Source organism: Elgaria multicarinata, chromosome 4 (genome assembly GCF_023053635.1).
Source record: "Elgaria multicarinata webbii isolate HBS135686 ecotype San Diego chromosome 4, rElgMul1.1.pri, whole genome shotgun sequence".
Lineage (NCBI taxonomy): Eukaryota > Metazoa > Chordata > Lepidosauria > Squamata > Anguidae > Elgaria > Elgaria multicarinata.
In genome coordinates, this window is record NC_086174.1 from 37,659,325 (window position 1) to 37,683,381 (window position 24,057).

At 42.7% G+C, this 24,057-nt stretch overlaps 1 protein-coding gene across 2 annotated transcripts in view; it reads left to right on the plus strand.

The window, feature by feature from the left end:
- DISP1 (dispatched RND transporter family member 1) overlaps window positions 1-24,057 on the plus strand; it is a 92,800-nt gene that overhangs the window by 47,762 nt on the left and 20,981 nt on the right. For both annotated transcript variants that reach the window (XM_063124107.1, XM_063124108.1), the window contains exons 2-3: window positions 2,837-3,374; window positions 23,444-23,473. In XM_063124107.1, the coding sequence (XP_062980177.1) occupies window positions 2,866-3,374; window positions 23,444-23,473 (539 nt within the window). In that variant the 5' untranslated portion in view covers window positions 2,837-2,865. The remainder of the gene's footprint in view (window positions 1-2,836; window positions 3,375-23,443; window positions 23,474-24,057) is intronic.

Genomic DNA, 24,057 nt, shown 5'->3' on the forward strand with positions numbered 1-24,057 from the left:
TAAGAAGTCCATTTTATGCCATCAAATACCTGCCAATAGCGGAAAGTCTTAATGTGCTGCTGAAAGCATGACGGTGTTGGGGCCAGGCAGACCTTGCTAGGGAGAGCAACATATGGAGGAAAGTGTCGGTTTGACATGAGTGCTTGGTTTTCCTGTTCAGCATGACCCTGAATTTAATGCATGAAAGTGCTGTGTTTATATGTTTCTTTTTTTTAAGTTTTCCTTTATGGAACATATACCTACAGTTCCATCCCGTTTAGTGGCCAGTTTGTAGCGCCATGTGGTTTGTGAGAAATCCGCCTTTTAGTATTTCAACAAAATAAGTAAGAACATAAGAAGAGCCATGCTGGATCAGACTGAGGATCCATCTAGTCCAGCACTCTGTTCACACAATGGCCAACCAGCTGTCGACCAGGGACCAACAAAGCAGGACATGGTGCAACAGGACCCTCCCACCCATGTTCCCCAGCAACTGGTACACACAGGCTTACTGCCTCGGATACTGGAGGTAGTATTTTCAGACCGCAAACAGCTTTTGTGAACCACTTCAATTTATGCTACTTTGGCCATTCATATTTTTTTAAAGGTATTTTCAGTCAGAAAATACCTTTAAAAACCAGCTTCAGCTTTTATCCTGCAGTGCTTGTTCAATAAGGTTTTAGGAATTATCTACTGATTTGGGGGGGGCAGGAGAGAATATCAAGCAAGAATGTATGGAATCGGATTCCGAAGCAAAATATTCCTGCTGTGAAAGTGCTGTCAAGTTTTGACTAGTTGCTGTTTGGTATTAACTTTGCAAAGCGTCTGAGTATAACATAGAAGAAATAGTGTTAAGTTACATTACTCAGGACTCATTTTCCCCCTTTAGCTTTAGGCACTGAGGATTCCAAACCTAAGTGATTCTGAGAAGCAGCACCCTGGGTTGCTAATGGCAGCATTCCAGGGTGCAAAGAACCTTCTGCTCAATATTAGCGGTGAGCCAATTAAATAGCTTGACTGCCTGAACGCTTGTAGCACTCTAGCAGCTCAGCAGCGGAGAAGGAAGAGAAAACTAACGCTGAAAGGCCCTTGTAAGGCCAAAGATTAGCAAACTGAATCTCAAGATGCTATTAACAAACGTCAAGCTTTAATGCCATATGCATTCGAAAGAGATTAGTAGAATGATGGCAGTATCTTATTTTAGATGTTGGAAGAGATTTTTTAACTGCGTCTCCTACAGTTCAGATCATCTTTCCCCATCCTGGTGCATCAGCTCCAGCCGGTATAGCTAATGGTCAGGAATTCTAGTCCAAAACATCTGGAGGGCATCAGGTTGAAGATGGCCTATATAACAGTCAGTCCCCAACCTCTCTTTGACACACTCTCAGAAACTCAAGATTCCATCTAACTCTAGGGGCCCATGGTGGTGGGTGTGCCAGCCGCTATTGTGAATATTCAAACCATGGCAGGTGATCCCCACAACTTATTGTGACATGCGAACCCAGGCAGGGTGGCTTATTGCTATATTAACAAGCCCCCCAGAACCCTATTAGAGCCCGTGGGTTCTGGGTGGCTTGTTACCCATGACAACAAGCCATCCTGCCTGGGTTCGCATACTAAGATAACCCATCGCGACCGCCTGCCATGGCTTGAATATTCACAGTGGCGGCCAGCACACACCGCTGATGGTGTGAACCGGGGTGGGGGAACTGTGGCCTTCCGGGTGCCTTCATGACTGCTGCTGCTGCTTGAAGGAGAAATTTCCCCAGCTGACAGGTTTGATCTTGCATATTCAGGGGCATGAAAGTCAATAGGACCAGAAATCTACACTCCCAGCAGGTGCCCAAGCGCCATGCCCGTCAGTCATTTTTCATGGGTAGAAAAAAAATATCATAGGCTTTGATGGAGGAAGGTGCTAGTGATTAACCTAAAAATGAGGCTCACCATATCTTGCTTATTTTGCCATCACAGCCCTAATCCCCAGTCCTATTTTGCTGTCTGAGGCAAAGGAAAAGATGCTCCGTCCACCTACCCCGGCTGCCATTTCCATATACAGAAAGCTGAATTTTACTTTGACACTGGTGATGGGACAGGGTCCTCTATCATACCTGAGGCCAGTAGGATAGGCCGTGGGCACGCACAGCCCTGTCCTCCAACAAGGGAAATGGCTGGGGCGCTCAGGAGGAATAGCTGGGGAACTGGCTAATTTTGCCTAAGGGGAGGGCCAGCCCTGTTTCCACTTATTACTGCTCACTCCCCCATTCCATACCCTTCCGTTTGCAATTCCCAGAAAACAGCAGGTTCCAGACTCCTTGTTACTGATGTTGCTAATTTAAATTGATTAGGGGCAGAGAGGCCTGTGTGAAGAAGTAGAAGCAGTTATTGGAAGGTCACTCTGTAAGTTCTACTTCAGCCATTACTTCCTATTCTGGACCTTGGTTCAGTAATTTGCCTGAATTGTGTCACGGGCTGCCTTGGGAATCTAAACAGACCTGATAAAGGCCCCTGGGGCTCATGTTCAATGGCTTTGGTTTAATGTAGTTTTGAAAAAGGATTTGGAAAGACCATCCATTAGCTCTGGAAAGTCTTCGGCTGGGATGCTTTGCCAAGTTGTTAATCTGTGGTGGAGCGTCTTCTCACGAGGGAATAGTGAAGGTCTGGATTGTGCAACTGTACAGCAACTGGAACATCGTGTATCGAAAAAGGATGTTGTGCACTGCTAACCCAGTAGATAACATCAATCCCCAAGAGTAGTTTATTATGGACAAAACTATGCCCTTTAAAATAATAATAATAATAATAATAATAATAATAATAATAATAATAACTTTTCTCTTTTTCCTCCTCCTCCTCGAAGCATTGCAGGCCTCACCAGAATTTTGGAGCATGGCTACAAGCAATGGAAACAATGACTTTGCCGTTTTGAGCAACGGCAGCATTCCACCCAATGCAACAAGCCCCGATCTCCTCGCAACGAGTGATGGCGCCGTCACGGTCCAAAACCTCCCGTCCAAGGAAACCACAAGAAGAACAGTGAGTGCAAATGGGTGCCTTCAGCTTAATGGCATGCTAAAAGCATCGTTTCTGCCTGTCGATGACCAAAGAACTCCACAGGTGTTAGCGCAGTGTTGTCGGCCTTGCCCATATCATCATCCACTAAATAGCCATAGTAACCCACAAGAATGTCTTTCACTGGCTGGCAATTCAGCACCATCTCCATTGACTTCCTGCTGCCCAAACCCTCATACTGAATATTCCGCATCTGCTTGCCAACAACATCCCCCCTTGTATCAGACCGCTTGCTGCCTTCAACCGTCGCCCTCATTCTGCCTACATCATCAGTGGCCTGAACATTTTCAGCACCAGCCTGTGCAACAACATATAGCCAGTATACGGTAAGTAGATTTCATTTTCTCGAGCGTCCGAACTGATTCCAGCTTTAAATCCTTTCTGTTGTACTTTGGACAATATAGGTGGAGATTTTACAGCAAGCCACGCCGAACTAAACCCTTCTCGGCACGGTATTTGAGCATGCACACCTCCCGTAGCCCATTGACCACCCACCCACCCACGTGACACTTCCTGTCATTCTCACAAAACAGAGACCCCTGGCTATTGGGTGGTATAGAAATGTAATTAATTAGAGAGAGAGAGAAATAAATTAAAATAATAAAACCAAACCATACACAAGTATGCTCACACACCCCATTCACTTTTTGGAGATGCTATGAATTATGCAAGATAGTATGCACACACCCCATTCACTCAGATGGCTCTCTCTCTTTCACACCCACACCATTCACTCACACATACAGCCTCCACACTCACACCTGTTTTGTGTACTTAAATCTGAACATGAGTCAGCAGCAGGAGATAGCCACTAGAAGGGCTAATGCAGTTCTAGGCTGCATTAGAAGAAGCATTGTATCAAAGACGTGTGAAGTCCTTATTCCTCTCTACTTGGCACTAGTAAGAGAGCACCTGGAGTATCGTGTACGATCCTGGGCACCACATTTCCAGTAGGACATTGACAGGTTAGAACAGGTTCAGAGGAGGGCAACGAAGATGATACAGGGACTTGAGGGCAGGCCCTATGAAGACAGGCTGAAGGAACTTGGGGGCTTCATTCTGGAGAAAAGACTGAGGGGAGACATGTTAGCAGTGTTCAGGTACATAAAAGGGTGCCACAGGGAAGATGGTGAAGATGATCCTTCCAACTCAACAGTTCTATGATTCTATGACATACGTGAATTGCATACCTTCCTTTCATTCTCCCTCGATGCCACCCCATGCACACATGGCTTCTCCATTTTGGCTTTATTTCTGTTAAATAAATCATGACATGGTGTAATATGTCATGTGTTGTTATTCATCTGAGGTTGTATTTACCTAATTTTTAGACCTGCTAAGGAACAAATGATTGTTATTATGTCCTGATATGTAAAATCATACAATTCCAAGAGGGTGTACTTTCTTTTTCACACGACTGTACATACATACGCACAGCTCAGCCCATTCACTTCCACATATAAACATGCACACATCGCATTCACTCACTCTCCCCCCCCTCTCTCTCTCTCTCTCTCTCTCTCTCTCTCTCACACACACACACACACACACAGAGTTTGCCTTCTGTGTTGTGCAGCAGGAAGGATTTTTTTCTTTCTCCGTGTCAGCTCATGGGGCTATCGAACTGAGCAGAGAGGAAGGCCTTCCCTCCTCATCACACAGCCCAGAAACACAGTGCTCTCCCTCTTCTCTGTTGCTCTTGCCCTTCCCAAGGGGTGGAGCTTCAGGAAAGTCAGGGGCCTTGATGAAGACTCAGTGAGCAACATCCATCTTCCAGACCGGAGGTTTTCCATCACTGCATTAGGGGCTGTTTCACCTATTACATTTCTCTGCACAGAAATGGTCTGTGTGTGGGGTGGGTGGGAAAGATCATGTACAAAACCTGCATGTTGTCATGTGAATAACAGGCACACATCTGTTTTGTCGTGAGTACGAAGGCTGAGAAGCCCATTCTAAAAAGGTTATGTGTAAAGCAACCCCAGTTGGAAGTCATCCAGTGCTGCAGTGTGCATGTTCTGACAGTGTAATATTAAACGCAGGTGTCCTTCCATTTTTGTATGACACTTTAATTAAATTTAGTGTATAATGAAACCACCTTTCATTACAGTATATACCCACATTGTGCAATTTAATTGGGAATTGAAGGAGGGGAGGGGGGACACAGTACTATTACAGGGAAAGGAACTCTGTACAAATTTAACTAAAAATTGAGACTTGGCAAGGAACCAATTCAGCACAGCAGGTTAGAGCATGTTTTCCAAGCCTATAGAGCTTAACATTTGTCAGTGACCTAACATTAAAAGAATGAAGTGTTGATTCTTGCTGTTGTAAATGGGTTGCTAGAAAGTGAAGCAATACTTTTGCTCTGTTTTTCACTTCGGTTGGATTCAGCGTAGTGTTTAGTTTTGAATTATGAAAAGTTATAATGAATTTGAAATTTTAAAATGTATACACTCCAGACTTGTCTCAGTGTTTCAAAGGAATGGAGTCAGTACGCATTTTTGTCCTGAAAATGAATCTGACTGTACAAAGTTTAATTAACTTGCACTCACTAGCTGCTTTCTTTAGTTACGTTTTGGAGTTCTACAGAAGCGTGAGCCACGGTAACTGAATGTTGGAGCCCTTTAAAACAACATGCATTATGTGTGTGTCCTTTTAAATCAGTATAATTGCATCCTAATCCATATGCACATTAATGTCTTCGTGAACAATGTTATACCCCTAGACCAGGCGTGGGGAACCACTGGTCTGCTGGCTAGATACGGCCTGCCGAGAGCGCTCTCCATCCAACCCACGGGCTTCCTCCCAAGCACCCCCCACTCCCCAGGTTTGAAAAGAGTGGATAAAAGAATGTCCTTGCTGCTCCCTCCCCACAAGCTGCAACCAGTCTTTTAAAAGAAAAGCCTCCATTTGTGCCAATGGAGGCTTTTAAAAGCCTAATTGGATCTTCTATCAATGCAAATGGAGCCTTTTTAAAGGGCTAATTGCTATGCAGGGGGAAGGGGGATTTTTTTGTGGAGAGTGAGCTCTGTGGTGTGTCTGTGTGTGTTCTGTGTGAAAATGTGTGTGGGTTGAGGATGTACAAATGGGTGTGGGTATATGAGAGCCAGTGTGGTGTAGTGGCTAAGGTGTTGGACTGGGAGTCAGGAGATCCGGGTTCTAGTCCCCACTCGGCCATGGAAACCCACTGGGTGACTTTGGGACAGTCACAGACTCTCAGTGCAACCTACCTCACAGGGTGGTTGTTGTGAGGATAACATGGAAAGTAGGAGGATTATGTACGCCACCTTGGGTTCCTTGGAGGAAAAAAGGCGGGATATAAATGTAATAAATAAATAAAATGTGTGAATGGGATCTGGGCATACCCATTCAGAGGCCCGTATCAGCAGTGGGGGTCCCCACCCACTCCTTGCATGTGGCTCCTGACTTGCCCAGATGCAATTTGGTTGTCAAGTCAAAAAAGATTCCCCCCTCCCTGTACTGATCGTTGTAGACCGAAGTCCCCAACTTTTTTGGACCTGTGGGCACTTTTGGGAATTTGAGAAACGGCTGTGGGCACTGCCAGAAAATGGGTGTGTTGGGGAGGCTGGTTAGTCAAAACCGGTGGTGGGGAGAGAAATAGCAAGGTTAGAGGCTGGGAGGGAGGGAGAAACAGCAAGGCAAAGGAGTAGAGGGGTGAGAAATAGTGGTGCTAGAGGCTGGGTGTGGGGAAAATCAGTAAGATAAGTGTGTGGCAGGGGGGGAGGAGAGAGAGAGGCTAAGGACTATAGGAAAGAGAGAAAGAAGAAGGCTAGGGGTTGGGAAGGGAGAGAAATAGTGAGGAAATGGGTTGGGTGGAGAGAAATCGCAATGGAGGGGCAGAGAGCATGCAAAGGATTGAATGGGGCCCGGAAGCAACTCTTTCCTTCTCTTCCTGCCCAGCAGCAGTTTCAGGAACAGAAAGGAGAACCTGTCGCCCTAGCATTGTTCAAGTTTTTATTAAAATATTGTTTTGAAAGGGGCAGGGAGTGGAGAGCGTTATGGGTGCTGTTGGAAGTCCCTGCATTGGGGACCCCTGGTGTAGAGGAGGAGTGGATTCTGCAGCCCTTCCGCTGTTGTTGTATTCTAACCTTAATGGCCAATGTTCAGTGGTGATGGGAGTCATGGTCCAACCACATCTTAAGGGCCACAGGTCACTCACCCAGGTACAGAGCTTCCAGTGAAAATTCCCTAGGCAGGACTAAATAAAGTCCCATTCATTCCCATGGGCCTGCTCTAAGTAGGACTAATGTTGGATACAACCCAACGACTGTCCCAAGGTCACCCAGTCAGCTATATGGCTGAGTAGCAATATGAACCTGGGTCTCTCCCGTCTTAGTTTGACACTTGGTCCAATGTACCACCACATTAGCAGTAATGCTCTTCACTTGTGTACTGCCTGCATAGGAAACTCTGGGGATGCCCCAATGAGCAGTGTATGTGGACAGTACCGAAGTGAAGTCCTTCACCGTGGGAGTGCATGACTGCTGTTGGTGCAAAGGTTCCTTGACATACAATGTTCAGCAAAATAGAAACCTCCACACTCACCCCTATTTAGGAACATAAATACTACCACCTTTCTTAATTTCAACAGCATAGGAGGGGGTCATTTGTTAAATAATTGGGAGTCCGAAATCTTTGCTGATTTCCTGCAAGTCCCCTAGAGATCAACCAATATATCCCAATTATGCATGGTGTTGAGAATATGGATAGAGAGAGATTTTTCTCCCTCTTTCATAATACTAGAACCCAAAGGGGTCATCCCATGAAGCTGATTGGTGGGAGATTCAGGACAGATAAAAGGAAGGACTTCTTCACACAGCGCCTAGTCAAACTATACAATTCACTACCACAAATTGTAGCGATGGCCACCAATTTGGATGGCTTTAAAAGGGGATTGGACAAACTCCTGGAGGAGAAGGCTATCCATGGCTACTAGTCATGATGGCTATAGAGTTCTTCCAGTATCAGAGGCAGTACGCCTATGTACCCCAGTTTCTGGGGAACATGGGCAGGAGGGTGCTGTTGCACTCATGTCCTGCTTGTGGGTCTCTGGTTGATAGCTGGTTGGCCACTGTGTGAACAGACTGCTATACTAGATGGACCCTTGATCAGATCCGGCAGGGCTCCTCTTATATACCTTTTGCCCACTCCTGCTCTAGAATGCCAGCCTGTCACCCACACTTTTTAGGCTCTGCCTGCCCAGCTTTTTGCTCAAATAAATTAATCACAGCCAACATTAATTTAGAAAGTTTGTTCAGGCTTTATTGATATCTTTTCACAACTCACAGTTTGATTATTAGCATGCATATGAAAACAATATGCAGTAATTTCATTAAACCGTTGCCTTAGGCTCTGTGTTAATATAACAGACTGTGTTGAAAACTATTTCAGAGTTAAGGATTGACAAATATAGTATGTACAAGCTATATTTGCTCGGTTTAATAAGGCAGCACATTCAACATTCAACCTCAAGCCTTGTAATCATTCTAATGAAGTGTACTGTCTTTTTAAAAGTAGATTTCTTTGCAGTTTCAAAAAGCACTTTGTAAATTCTCACTTTGGCCTCTGCTCCACAAGCCTGGTGTATTGACGTCTTTTGACCTTTAGAGTCTGGCATTTGCAAATGGTAGCAACAAACTGTTTGAAAACTCATTTCCCATGCCCTGCATCCCTCACCTAAGTAACAGCAAAATAGTTAGTACATAACCTACCGATCTGTTAATGCTTTGAACTATGGTGTCCAAATGAGTTAATTAATAATAACAAGAATGGCCAACTAAAAAAGCCTCCCCTGTTTATTCAAAATAACTGGAGCTGTGTCCCACTGTTAATTAAAGATGAAAAGTACTATGTCAGACCATTTTAAAGCTTGTAGCAAATTATACACAAGGGGCGTTTTAACAGTGCTAAAAATGTACACTTGAACGAGCTGTGAGCATCGTAATTTAAGGACAAAAAAGCTGAGATCTTTTGGTCAGATAGATGAATGCCTTCCTTTTTTCCAAACACTTAAGCAACAAGACTCTAATTCTAAACAAGACACTAGACAGTCTGAAAAAAAAGAGCCAGACTCAACAAGCGTCTCTTTGCTTTTCTGCATTCTTGAATGTGTGTATAAGTGCTGGGCGGGTTGGTTTTTTTTTTAGTTTTCTGAAGTTTATTTATGGAAGGTGGACTTCAAATATTTGTATACTTTCAGAAGTATACTGAGAACTTGAAAGCTTGCTCATGACTTTGTGACATTTTTGTTGGTCCTAATAAAGGTATTACTATACTGTAGGTTTGGATATATTTTGTTTTCTCTCATGGACCAACATAGAAATCCATACTTTTTGCAAGAAATATAGTTCCCTTGATTGCCTTCGTCTGTTTACAGGCTTGTGATATGACAGCAAGTAATTTTAGAAGCTTCCATCTTCATTTCTCAGCTGGTCATAGGTGTTCGTATAGCCAAGCACTGGATTAAAGCCTTCTTGAACAAATTGCATTTTACTAAATGAAACTCCCTAACACCGTGCCAATAAGAAATTTATTTCTCCATTGCTTAAAGAATAATAAATCATGTTCAATAATAAATTATTATTAATTATTAAAATAATAATAAATCATGTATCACTGGTGGTGTTAGCTTGTACTCTCATTTCAGGATATAAGGGTTTGGGTGGTGGGCGATTTAAAGTGCAATTTGGCAGTGAGTTTGGGGCTGAACCCTTCCCCTGCCCCCTTCCCAGAAACCCCCTCCCCAGCTATTTTTCTCCCAGTGAGGCTTGAGAAGTAATATCATCCAGGGGGAAAACAGCTGGAGAGAAGTGATTTGGCGGGGAGGGGAAGTGCAAAGAAGCTTGCGTTGGGGCTACAATGCAGCCCACAGCGCTTATTTGAGCCACAGTGGGTTGCGGTGTGTGCTGGTGGCCATTTTGAATCTTCAACGCTTGCAGGAGATTGCCCAGGCAGCAGGAGTTGTTTGAGGGTTAAACAACCCTCAAATACACCATGGTCTGGTCCACGTTTATTTGAGGGTTGTTTAACCCTCAAACAACAGCCTTCTGTCCGCGTTTGGATGATACAACAAACTATGGCAGCCCTGCCAGGGATTGAATATTCAAAATGGCCAACAGCACGCACCACAACCAAACAGGGCTTAAATAAACTATGGTGATCATGTGAACCACCCCACAGTGTTGGATCTAGACTTAGCCACACTTAGAGTAGACTCGAGTATACTGTAAGTATGACTAAGTCTGGATCCAACCTTGTATGTTCTATATTGACTGGTAGAAGCTCTCCAGAGCCTGAGTTGGAGGGTTCCCTCCACAGCCTTATGGCTTTAATTTAAAAATTTGTTGGGATATAATTTTGTGTAAGCTGACGTTTGTTACACGAAAACTGATGTAACACACAAGAAAGTGAGAAGAGCCGTGCGAGATCTGACCAAAGTCCTCTCTAGGTCCAACACTCCATTGTTTTCACTATGGCCAACTAGACATGAAGCTCACAAGCAGGATACAAGCGTAATAGGAGGCCCATTGCTTGTATTCTTCAGCAACTGGTATTGAGAGCATACTGCCTCTGATACTGGAGGTAATATTTAGCTCTCATAACTAGCAGCCATTGATACCTTAGCCTTCATGAACACTATGGGGTTCATTACTAGATAATGTAGCTGGCATGTTGCATAGATCTCTTTTCCATACTGTTTGAAGCAGCCTTTTGATTTATACAGTGCTTCTATGCATAGAAATCTAGAAGACTAAGTGAGCACCATTCTCCTTGACATATCTGTGCAAGAACGTTTTTTTGTACGAAGGAACGCTCAGCCCCATGAGCCCCCACCTCTTTTCTGAAGTGGTTCAGTCTAGACACATTTTTACATCTCATTTACTACTGTGAACAAAAGGCCCACAAGGCTACCAAGAGGAGGGCCTTCTCTGCTGTGGCACCCCGGCTGTGGAATGAGCTCCCTAAATAGGTTCACCTGGCATCTACACTATATTCTTTTAGATACCTTTTTATTTTCTCAGCATTTTAACAGTTTATTAACTTAATTTTAACTTTGTTGTTTTAAATTTGTATTTTAAATCTGTATTAAACTCTGCATTGCTGCTCGATTTTATCCTGGTTGTGTTTTTATTATTATTATTTATTATTATTATTTATTTATATAGCACCATCAATGTACATGGTGCTGTACAGAGTAAAACAGTAAATAGCAAGACTCTGCCGCATAGGCTTACAATCTAATAAAATCATAGTAAAACAATAAGGAGGGGAAGAGAATGCAAACAGGCACAGGGTAGGGTAAGCAGGCACAGGGTAGGGTAAAACTAACAGTATAAAGTCTGCACAACATCAAGTTTTAAAAGCTTTAGGAAAAAGAAAAGTTTTTAGTTGAGCTTTAAAAGCTGCGATTGAACTTGTAGTTCTCAAATGTTCTGGAAGAGCATTTTTTATATTGTATTTTTATGTTATGCTTTTATACTGTTTGTTTTATATTTTGAATGGTTTCCATGGTTTTAATTTTTGTAAATCTCCCAGAGAGCTTTGGCTATTGGGCGGTATAAAAATGCAATAAATAAATAAATAAATAAATTTCATTAGTAGCGGTGTTCTTGGTATGGGGAAGTGTTCTCAGTGTTATTAATTGTTATTTATTTATTTATTTATTTATTTATTTAAAATCTGTATACCTCCTTTCAAGGTGACATCACCTCAAGGAAGGTTACAAGATAATTTTTTTAAACACACACACAATACAGTTAACTAAAACCTCAACATAAAACTTGGTCTGCTTTTAAACTAACGTATGTCCATGGTGCTTTTATAAAAGCACCATGAGCATATGCTAGTTTAAAAGCAGATCGAAACACCCAGGGCTTTAAAGCCCATTTGAAAACAGTCAGGGAGGAAGTCCTACACACATCCTGTGGTAGAGTACTTCATAAAGTTGGCTTGCTGGGCACGTAATAAGGCCATACCTCTTGTGCCCAGCAAGCTAATAGGCCTTACCAACAGGTGCACGAGCGCTGATCTTAGAATCCAGGCAGGTTTCTACAGGTGTAGGTGGTCCGCCAAATAAACCTGTCCCAAGCTGTTTAGAGCTTTAAAGGTGATCAGTAGCACTTTAAATTGAGCCCAGAAAAACACTGGCAACCAGTGCAGCTGATACAGAATATTTGCCCCACATATACGGAATTCCCTGCCCACTAGAGTGAAATCACGGCATTATAATGTGGATAAACTTTTATTCTGTTTGGCTCAAGCTTGATGAGCTGGCATAGACATGTGAGTTACTGTATTTCTTCGAATCTAAGATGCCATCGATTGTAAGACGCACTCTAATTTCAGTACCACCAACAGAAAAAAAGCTTTGATTCTAAGAAATGATAAACGCACCCGAGATTCTAAGACGCACCCCGTTTTTAGAGATGTTTATATGGGGGGGGGGAGTGTGTCTTAGAATCGAAGAAATATGGTAATATAACAGTGTTTGTAGGCACAGTTATCTTTGCATTAAACTTACTAAATCTTTTTTTCTTTTGCTTGAAATAAAAAAATCGAAACAGTGTGTGAGCATTCTCTAGGCCAGTGGTTCCCAAAGTGGGCGGTACTGCCTCCTTGGGAGCGGTGGGATTGCATAGGGGGGCGTTAAGAGGCAAAGGCATGGCAGGGGGCACTAACGGGGCGTTAACAGGCAAAGGGGAGGCAGGGGGGCGCTCGAGGTGGTCTCTCCAGAAGGTCGTAAAACCCAGGGACCGAGCAGGAAAGAGCAGCAAATTCAGCTGCTCTCCCCACACGGCTCCTGCTCAGGAAGGTCTTTCTCACTCACGCAGCCGCTCTCTCCTCCTATCTCAAGCCCACAGCAGCCCCAGCAGAAGTAGGGGGTGGGGGAAGCGCCCACAGGAGGCAGCAGAGCAGGAAACAGCAGCAAATTCAGCTGCTCTGTCCACTCTTCTCCTGCCTAGGAGGGCCCAGGGCTTCTTTCCTGCTGGAGACACTGCCGCTCCCTCCCTCGGCCAGAGCTGCTCCCTCCTACAAGCTGCCCCGGCAGACCTCTTGCAATAGTTGCTGCGCAAGGTGGGAGCAACAGCCCTGCGGCGGAGAGGAAGGAGCACATGGAGGATGGCGGGCGGCAGAGCAGCTGCCAAGAACAGCTGCCATCCGGCTGGGTGGGGAGCAGGACATCACCAGGCTCCCTTCCCCCATCAGGAGTTGCAGGTTGGGGCCATCTCCCTTCTGAACTGCTGCCCTCCTGTCCTAATAGGCCTGGCAGCTATTGTGAGGCTTGGGGGGAGGGGGTTGGAGAGAGAGGGGGGGCTTGGAGGGAGGGGGGTTGGAGAGAGAGAGAGAGAGAGATGCTGTGTGTCTCTGTGTTTGCTCCCACCCCCCAAAAAATCTGGACTACAGATTGGGAGAGAAAAGAAAAGGGGGAGGGAGAGAGGGAGATTTGCAATTCCCCAGGTCCTTCCTGGCTAAAGAAGATTCAGCAGCACCTTTTTCCAGAATGCTTGCTGAAACCATTCCTATCTGCCCTTGCATATTTCAGGGTGTCCAACCCCCTTTTTTCAAGTGTTCTTTTGGTAAACATGGTATGTGTGTATCTTGTGTCACCATAAAAACAGAGCTGCAGCACAATCTTAAGTATGTCTACTCAGAAGTAAGCCCCACTGAGATCAATAGAACTTACTGTGAGGTAAATGTGCATAGGATTCAGCCTGAAAACGAAGAGAGGGTGAAGAAAAGACAGGAGAAAATGAATTGTAGAAACAGAATAGCAAGGTAACTGTGGGATATTTAACCATATTTAAAGACAATGAGTACAGTAAAATTAGTGCCCCTCTACTTCAGTCCCAGCCAGGTTTTCCATAGGAAAACTCTGTACCAGGTGGCAGATAGTTATTTCATAATTTTAATTAAAATATATTATCTTTTCCAATAACAAAATGGTGCTTACTCCTAAGTAAGTGTGTTCCACTGAAGAAGGAAATCCTATTTGATTCCTGTATTCATGCTAGTGTGACATGATAAGTTAAAGGCACAATTTTATGCATGTTTAGACAGAAAAAAAGTCCTTCAACTCCTAGAATCCCCTCTAAATGGGAAGCACCTGCCCCAGGCTTGCTGAGAGAGGGAAGGAAAAGAGAGCAAACACCGCTGTTTGCAGCCAGCGTGGCAGGGCACACCAACTGGATTTTGAATAAAGTATTCAGTTGTTACTGTTTTGAATTTTATTGTTATTATCTTCCTTAGTGGGTCATTGAAAACTGCTATTCTGAATAATGATTTTTATAGTGTAGGGTAGGGGGCGCTGGGCATGAGTTTGTGGAACCAAGGGGGCGGTGACCTGAAAAAGTTTGGGAACCACTGCTCTAGGCTAACATTTTAAATACTAATTATGCACTTTAATGGTGATAATACTGTTAAGTCCTATCCCGTTTTTGTTAGTATACTGTATCTGCATTTTGATTTGATTTAATTTCAATTCTTTTTCCACAAATAAAATGCAATACTGCTGGCATTTTCTTTGGATATAGACTCAAATCTTTCCTTTAGTTTCCGTTTAATGAAGACACCAAATGGAAGTAAAGAGAGATTTTTTCCTCAGGAAAGAAAGTAGGTGTCTAAACAAGCTAAAGAAATTTTAATAGCTAGGTGTGTCACCAGCGAGTTAAACCCATTACTGGATTTATAAGGAATACATATTTTTCTTGTATTGCCTTGTGGCTGAGTACAAACTTTATGCTTGGTAATGGAGTACCAGTAGATTAACTTATCGTTGGTGCTGGGCTCCCATTTCTTTAGGAAAACTGAAAGAAACTGCTTTGACGAGGATAAAATGAGGGGAAATGTATAGCTTCATGTGCAAATAAAACATAACCCACATTTTTCAAATGCCTAGGTGGCATTTAAGTCACTCAGATAATGTTTGGTCTAGCAAGAATAGTATTTACAGTGATTTAGGGTGCAAACCTATGGCTGGCTGGGGAAAATTGGGAGTTGTAGGACTTTTTCTGTCTGAATATACATAGGATCGCACCCTTATTGACTTAGGCCAAAAGATATTGTATTGCAGAATTACGACTGTAAATTGTTTTATGTAAGATATTCTACTGGATAGCTGGTGAATAGTTATGTTTGTTGTAGAATTTCTTCTTTAAAGGACCAAATTACTTAAGCTCTTTAGGCTGTTTCGAAATTCCACTTGTTAAATAGTAAAGTGCCCAAAGCAGAACTAGGTTACACATTGGTTTATTCATCTTTTAGAACCTGAGAAGGCAGAGCAACATCTCTCTTGATTCATAATCTGTGTTTGGCCACTCTGTAGTCTAAGAAACGGTGGCGGACATTTGTAACTTTTGATGCATTTGCACAAAGCTCTTGAGGGTTTTTCTGTAAATGCAACCATTTAAGGCTATTGGAAAACCATCAACTCACATTCAGATTCCAAAGTTGTGTAATAAATAATAATAGTAATAATAAATAATATCAATAATTCATAATGAATAGTAATTAAGAGAGAGAATCGGGATTTTTAATGTGTTGCTTCCAGTATATATTGAACTTTTAACACATGTTCTCCATGTCTCTTCTTGTGGAGGTTTGGTGATCTTTGCTGAATCACTTCAGTGTCCTCTCAGAGATACTCATTTGTAGTTATGACCTTGTGATGTTTTGTGAAAGTGCAATGTGGGACCAGAAATAAAATGTTTTACAGAAGTCACTCTGTGCCAAAAAAGCTGTTGAAAGCCACTTGGCTTTTAGTCCAGCTGCTATTGAGTTTCATTTGGTTAGCTGATGGAAGGGGATGTGGAGAAGAGGCACAAAAGGATTTCAGCTTATTAAGTATTTCGAAGTGAAATGTCTGTTCCATATTAGATGTTGGTCTGTTCTCAAACTGTGACTCATGGTGATATTAGGATTTTTATTACCTTTTGAGTATCTCTGAACCTTTTATTTAGCTTACCCACCAAACCGTACCTTTCCATTAAATGTCTTGGGAGAGGTGGAGGACGGCCATGATGTGCAGAGATATGAGCAACAAGAACCCGACTCCCACTTCTAATAAGGCAAAGCAGTTTTGGGCAAGGGTGATTTGGAGGAGAGAAGAGGAAGGGCGTCTCTTTGTCCTTTGCAACTCCTCCTCGGCTGCTTCCACTTCCTCCCATGGAGTAACTGATGACATTTACAAACCTGCATCTGCAACCAGTAGTTCATCCTTCCCCACCCTGGTATTCCCTGGATGTGTTGGACTACACCCCTACAATAGCCACGCTGGCTGACAAGACATCTGGAGGACAGCAGGTTGGGGGAAGACTGCAGTCAAGGGGAAAGCACCTGGTAAGGGGGAAGAGTTGCCGGGTAATAGAGGAGGATTAAGCACTCCTTCCTCTCCACGTCCTGAAAGCTGTCCTTCATAAAACGATTACACTTTTAATAAATGTGTTTGCATGTAACACGGTTTGGCCTAACATCTGAACGTAGAGCTGAAACTATTTATAAACTATTTGCTTATTTGGTTTAATCTGTGTAGATTAGCAGGCCACCTTCCTTTATGTGCGTGTAAATGGGCCATTTGGAAGGGTGTAATGCAGCCGGGTCTTGCTTTAATTTTGTTGACCTCTCCAGCTCTCAAAGCTGATCAAGCAAAGTTGAATGGCCATTTCCCTTATTGGCAGGATGTGTTCCCATGGCAAAGACTGCTGAGCAAAGACCTCATGCTTACAATTCTATGCAATTCCTTTAGATCAGTGGTGCAAAATCTGGGTCCCAATCCAACTGTGCCCCCAAGGGTCCCAAGATAGCCATGCCCACTTTCTCCCAATCATCAACTGTTTGTGGTTTCCCAGGTTTTGTGCAGATTTTTCCCTATTCTAAAATATTGCAATGCTTCCCCCAAGGCCTATTTAATGGTAGTAAGAGCTTTAAGCTAAAATATGTGGGTATTTTTGGCCCTGCCCCTTTTGCCTTTGGTCCTACCCACCACTGGAGTGTGCCCCCCACAAAAGCATCTCCAAAAATTGAATTTGGCTCTCAGGCTGAAAGATGTTGTAAACATGTACAGAACTAAGTGGCCTGCTATGCCCTGCCGGCTGCGCCAAAGTGGCCATTTTGTGCTGATGAACCCAAATCTTCCTCAAAACCTCTGGGATGTGACTAGTGAATCTCAACCCTAGTAAGACCTGCAATCTTTGGGCTTGCAGTCATTGTTTCTGGCAGCCCTTGTTGCCGTGAGAGTGAACCATAGTTACAGTTGTTACTCCTCATAGGCCACTGTACCTACAGACTGGCATGCTGAGCTAATGGGAAATGAAAGCAGACTAGCAGATCTAAGCCATAGTTTACCTGTATGTTTGGAAGCTCAAACTACAGTTAGCCCAAACTATGAGATCGCATCATGTCAGAATTGAGCCAGAGACTTGGTTTGCAGGGATCAAGAAGCCATCCTGGGTGAATTTCCCTGCAGGGCTTTTTCTTGGGCGGCAGCTGCCATTTTAAATATTTGAGCCATGGCTTTCGGGGTTGGGGGGGGGGGCACTGTAGATGGTTGTTACATATGAACTTGGTGAGGGTGGGTTGTTGAGGTGGTTAACAGCCCATGAGTTCTGGGTGGCTTGTCACGAACCCCAACAACCTACCCTCACCAGGTTCGCACATAATGACAAGCTACAGCATACTGTCGCCACAGTTCACCACCATCTCAATGAGAAGCCCTGCAGGGAAATTCACCCACTGTGGCTTCTTGTTATGTGCAAACCAGGCTGTTGAGTTCTACTATTCATGTTACTCTAACATAAAGATTTCTTTGTAACTTGAGAATTGTTTGAGGTGTGTTAACTTAAGTTAATCAATTTACATGGGTGGTGTTTGATGGTTGATTTACAGTGACATTTTTCCTTTATGGAGATAATTTCCAGTGGGGAGCGTGGGAATGTATATATACTATGAAACCTGAAGTCAGCGCAAGTGTTCTTCGGTAAATTCTCAAGTGGGAAAGCCAACCATAAGTATCCCATATTCATAGCACTACCAAAATCATGCTGTATTTATGTATTTATATTTGTATAGGAAAGTGTAATGTTTGAAATGATCCTGACAGCTCTCAGATTGTACATACCTCTAGCACACATTTTCAGAAAGAAAGAAACGAACAATTTCAATAGATGGAACTCAGTAAATAGTCTCTTGTCAAATGGGTTGTAATGAATTAATTGCAAGGTAAAAATGACTGCCATATAAATTACACTCCAAAATCCAAACCTTAAGCAACATTTTGGATCACAGCAAGACTTCATCCATTTATAGTTAATCCTCTTTGGTTCTTATGCCAGATGTTAATAGCCCTAACATTCAAAGACTGCCAGGGCTTTGCAGTGCTGTAGTTGGATGATGACATAATATAAAGATGGGTCTAGGAATAACATCTCAGACATTTAGCTTCAGTACTAGGGAGAGAGGAAAATAGAACTCTTTTAAACATCAATCTATAATACTTGCATAAGGAATTTAGATTGTTATTAGGGTATGAAGCAGAAGAGCAGGGCAGTGGTGTACAAGGCCTTAATTAGGCTGCAACCTCCCTCCCTGACCTGAAAATGAAGACTCCATTACCTTCCTGTTTGAAGTCAAAAGCATCAAGCCCCCATATAAAAGTGAGTTTTATCACAGTAAGATCTGTACAAGAGTAAAACAGTCTACCTATGGAGGTTGTGGGTTCTCCATCTGTGGAGGTTTTTAAGAAGAGGCTGGACAGCCACCTCTCATGGTTGGTTTAATTGTTTTTCCTACACATTGCAGAGGGTTGGACTAGATGATCCTTGTGGTCTCTTCCAACTCAACAATTCTATGATTCTATGATCTGTTCTGTTCTCCTAGGGCAGCATTCCCCAATCTGGCACCCTTCAGATGCTTTGTACTGTAAATCCCATCAGCCTGAGGCAGCATGTCCAATGGCCAGGAATGATGGGAGTTGTAGCCCAAATCATCTGGCGGGCACCAGGTTGGGGAAAGCTGTTCTAAGGTGATGCTTTTCGGGCAAGATGGTCTGTTTTGTTTTGTTTTAAAGATTTTATTAGTCTTCTAAAACAACATTGATAGAGAAAAAGAGAGACGGAGAGAGAAAGGGAGAAAATAAAGAAAAAGAAAAGAAGTAAATAAACAAATAAAAAGAAATGCAATGAATTTAATTTGAATTAACAACATAGGGTAGGACTCTTAAGGTCTATTCATATTTTTCCACTATTACTTTACAATCCAAGACATACAATCAGATGGTCTGTTTCGGTGTTGTAGACACCGCCTTGGGATCCTGTGGATGAAGGACAGTTTAGAAATGTTGATGATGATGTTGGCTAATTTCACCTTAAACTTTCTCCATGGCATGTGGTCTGGTAGGAAAAAAGCCGAATCCATTAGGCAATTGCTGATCAAATTGAATGCAGTGTTCCAGATGTTGTCAGTACAATCCTAAACATGCCTGCTGAGAAGTAAGGCCTATTGTTGTCAATGGTGCTTCCTCCTAGGTAAGTGTGTTCAGGATTTTAGCGTTAAACTACAAGTGAGTATTTACACTTTCTTAGTAATTGGCTTTATATAAAATAATTTGCACACTGGGAAAGAAAAGGCTGAACTCCAAAGAATTGCAACACTGCACTCTGTTGTTTTTCAGAAAGCAGCATTGCCTCTGTCCTCTTTCAGCAATGCTTCTACGCAAGCCACTTTTTAAAAAAGTCGGGAGTTTCAAGAACTGTTTTCAAAGAAAATGGATTTAATAAAAAAACTTACTAGGTGCTTGCAAGCTGGTGTTTGTTCTTGGTATCTCAGCCCATGATATCTGTCTTAACCGCTTCTATGTCAGTGTTTTAAGCATATTCCATCCTGTACCAAGCAATAATGAAGTCCCTCAAATCTGAAATGTTAAAGGTCACACCTGCTGTCAAACTGTTTTGTTTCGAAAAGTATGCCTTACAAAAACTCTGCGCCAAAATGAATATCCGTGTGCTGTAACCAATACATTGCAGCTGTTTGTGACAACTTTATTAGGTTGGTTGGTTAGAAATGTTATCCCTCTTAGACTTCACCAATAGCAAAAAGAAAAGAAAAAAGTTAGTTATGCTCTAAAATATAGATATGCATGGCAAAATAGAACTTTTCCGCTCAGTTAATGGATGGTGACGTGCAGAGTTTTAAAAGTGTTATGCTTCAATTTGGTCCAATGAGGAAACCTATACTACACTGCTGAGACTATTGTGTAAGGCAATGAGGAGGAAAGCACGCTCCGCTCTTAGTGAGAGAATAGTGGCTTTATGTAATTTATCCACATGTTATCTAAAAGTGCATTCCAAAAAGTGCTTGGTATCACTAAAACACATCTTATCAAATGCCTAAATAAAACAATAATGGTCCTTTTGCCCCCAAATGCAGCTATCAGTATGCTATGCTACATGTTGCAGAGATATGTTTCAGCAACATTTGTAGTTTTGCTCTTAAGAACAATAATAGAGTTTAAAATGTTTTGTTTCTTTGGGCAAAACACTGGCCTTGTTTAGGCAGAACAATAATCCATGGGTTGTTACAGGAATGAGCTGCAGCAGCCATTTTAGACTAACCATAGAAGCATTGTGTCCAAACCTGGACAAACTGGCCACATTCGCACATCACACTAAACCATGGTTTAGCATGATGGCCTCTGACTTTCACACTCCCCCCCCCCAAATTCCATGCAGCTAGGAGGAGGACTTCAGCAATGTTCCCCAGAAAGTTCCTCAGAATCATGGTTTATCACTAGCTACGGTCAGTTTCAGAACAATCCAACTTCAAATCAAAGTTGTTTGAACAAACTTTAGTTAGTGTACATCATGATTCTCAGTTCATACACAATGACAAGCTGAATTTAAGGGAAATTGAAAGTGAACTTTGGCAAAATTATTGTCTTGTCTATGTGGAAGGGGGAGTGCATAACCTGAGGCTTGCCTGGGCTTGTTTCAGCACATACACATCATAGTAATCCATAGTTTGTTGTGATGTGAGAACATAGTTTCAGTGATTACCTTTAACTATGGTTAGTTTTTAACAAGCCAGCTTCAACTAACTGTAGTTAAAATTAACTATGCTGTAAAGTTTGCACATGATGCTGAACCATGGTTAATGGAAATGAAAGCAGAAGCTTCTGATTTCCTCACGGCTGTGGTAGAGGAGAGATGGGGAGAGTGCACATAACAATAACCCATTGGGACTGTTCACACAATATGAAGTCCACTGTGGGTTATTTAAACCATGGTGAGGCTGCCGTGTGTGTAGGGTGTGTGTGGCTGCCATTTTTACCTGAAATAATTTGGAAGTTCTTACTTCAGAACATTTATTATGTTTGTTGTGTCCATATATCTGTCATTTTCCAAAGGATTTGCAGCTTTCCTAGGAGGCCATCTTTTTTATCTGATTAGGATTTAGAAAGCAAGAATTCAAATGCTTTTTCTAAGTAAGAAACGACTGAACGAATAAACAACAACAACATTTCTATACAACCTAATAGCCAAAGCTCTCTAGGCAGTTTACAAAAGATCAAAACCTTAAAAATACAATATAAAACATAATATAAAAACCATTTACAAAGAATTTTTTTTAAAAAACAGTTAACAGTTCTGGTTAAAACCCAGAACTGGTTAAAACCTATACACTGTCAAATGCCTGGGAGTATAGGAAAGTCTTAACCTGGTGCCGAACAATGACAATGTTGGTGCCCGGTGGACCTAACTGGGGAGAGCGTTCCATAATCGGGGAGGAGGGGGTACCACCGAAAAGGTCATTTTCTGAACCTCCCTCAGAGGATGCACTTGGAGGAGAGCCTCAGATGATGATTGTGGCATATGGATAGGTTCATACCAGAAGAGGTGCTCTGTTTGGTACTTTTACTTAAGGATCCAAATGTCATGTCTAGCCCTGCTCCCCCTGGGTTGGAAGAAGGTGTTTCAGGTGATCAATCAGAATCAGACTTTGAAGTAGAGGAGTCTGTGCCAGAAACAGGCCAGCCTGTACCAGTGGGGGAGAAATTCTCACGTTTTCTTCTCCAGCTGAGACTGAACCCTCTCCAGAGCTTATCTTGTCAAGGGAAAATCCTACACACTCAGTAGGAAGCCAACATTCTTCCGAAGGAGAGAGCAGAGACAGGTTAGCCAATCCTAGAGTACGCTGCAGACTAAAACAGGCGGAGCTAAAAGAAAGTGAGAGAGAGTCGGCCTGGCTCGCATCCTGTCAGAAGCTGCCTCAGAACTAATCTCTCTGAAGTTGTCTTGGGAAAAGGCTTTCCATTCTTCTTGAAAAGACAATTGTCTCGCTTAGTTTGCATAGTTCTAGGGGAAAGTTCCAAGAGATTAGACTCTCTTCAGGAGGGAAGAGATTTTATTGCTTGAATAAAGCTTTGTAGATTACTTAGCAGGCCTAGTTATTGTCTCCCAAGAAGGCAGGAAGTTTTGAGAAACATGACACCAAATAAGGAGACTGTGCATTCTCATTTGGTGTGTGTGTGTATGAACATATAGCCCTGCTCAGTCATTCTAAGTGTGTAGTCGTCTCCACACACAAGGAAGGGGAAAAGACTAGCTCTGCCCCCCAAGCCATTCATGTTATCCTCCACATCTAGAACACCGCTGTCTTCTGCGGGGGAGCCTTCCCTATCCATGGAGAGTTCTCCATGTGATTTATAACCCTGGAAAAACAGGGTTTCCATTCATGTTGAAAGCTTCCATGCATAGACGGGGCTTCCCATAGCAGACAGTGGTCTTCTCGATGTGGATGACGACTATAATAATGATAGATATGGATAAAGCAAGCATGCAAGTACCGCTTCCTCTTCTTACCTGTAGAGACTACCCACTCTTAGAACAACTGTGTATGTGTGTGTGTGTGTTTTTCTCTCAAGACACAGCAATTAAAAACAACACAAAATGCATGGTATAATTAAGAGTTGCGTAGGAAGAGGGTTTCTTTTTAAATTTCCTGTCAGCATTTCCCCCTAAGCCAAGCAACTCAGTCTTGTGAAGAGTGTCATACGTTTGGGCTTGCCTTTGAAAATCTGCTTGGGAAATCTTTCCGCCACTCATTCTGGAGAAAGGAGAGGGAGTGCAATGGGTTGTTTCCCCCACCACCACACACACATTTTTTTTATTTTCTACCTTGAAAAAGTTTGCCTCTCTTTTGGTCCTTCATGACTGGAAGTACACATGTTAAATGTGCATTTAAAAGACTAGCACAGTGTAGAACTTTGAAAAGCATTCCCCCCCCCCTTAGTTTCGTCCTTTTGGGGCCATTTAATGATCTGAGCAGTTGGCATAAGTTGATAACAGTTGCCTATCTAAAATGACTTATGTGTTTTCATTTTCAGGCCAGCCAGAACATTAACACTGCCTAAAAGGTAGGATACAGTCTCCTATGAATTATTTGCATGTTTTCTCTTCTCTTGTGGTTTTTATTCATTGAGAAAAGGCGGGAGTGGAAAGGGGAGACAGAGAAAACCAAATATCTGTTATGCAACCGTGCAAACCACCTCAGCGCTTGAGAGGAGAGCGTTTTGTGGTTTTGTGTGGCAAAAATACTAGAGGTTGGGCGGATGTCCTTCTCTTCTTGGGCTTATCCCCCAATGTGATCAATATAATACATATCCATCCAGAGCAACTAATAATAAGAACAATAAGAAATTCAGGTAAAACAAAGCACAAATGAGAGAGAAAACAAAACATACTTAGGTCAGTGCATCTATTGAGAGCCAGTATGGTGTAGTGGTTAGAGTGTTGGACTGGGCATCAGGAGATCCAGGTTCTAGCCCCCACTCGGCCATGGAAGCTCACTAGGTGTCTTTGGGCCAGTCACAGACTCTCAGCTCAACCTACCTCACATGGTTGTTGTTATGAGGATAAAAAACATTACTTTAATGTTTGCAAACACGCCCAGCCTGCTAAATATGATGTAGACCTGTTGATTGCGTAGTGAAACGGGTCT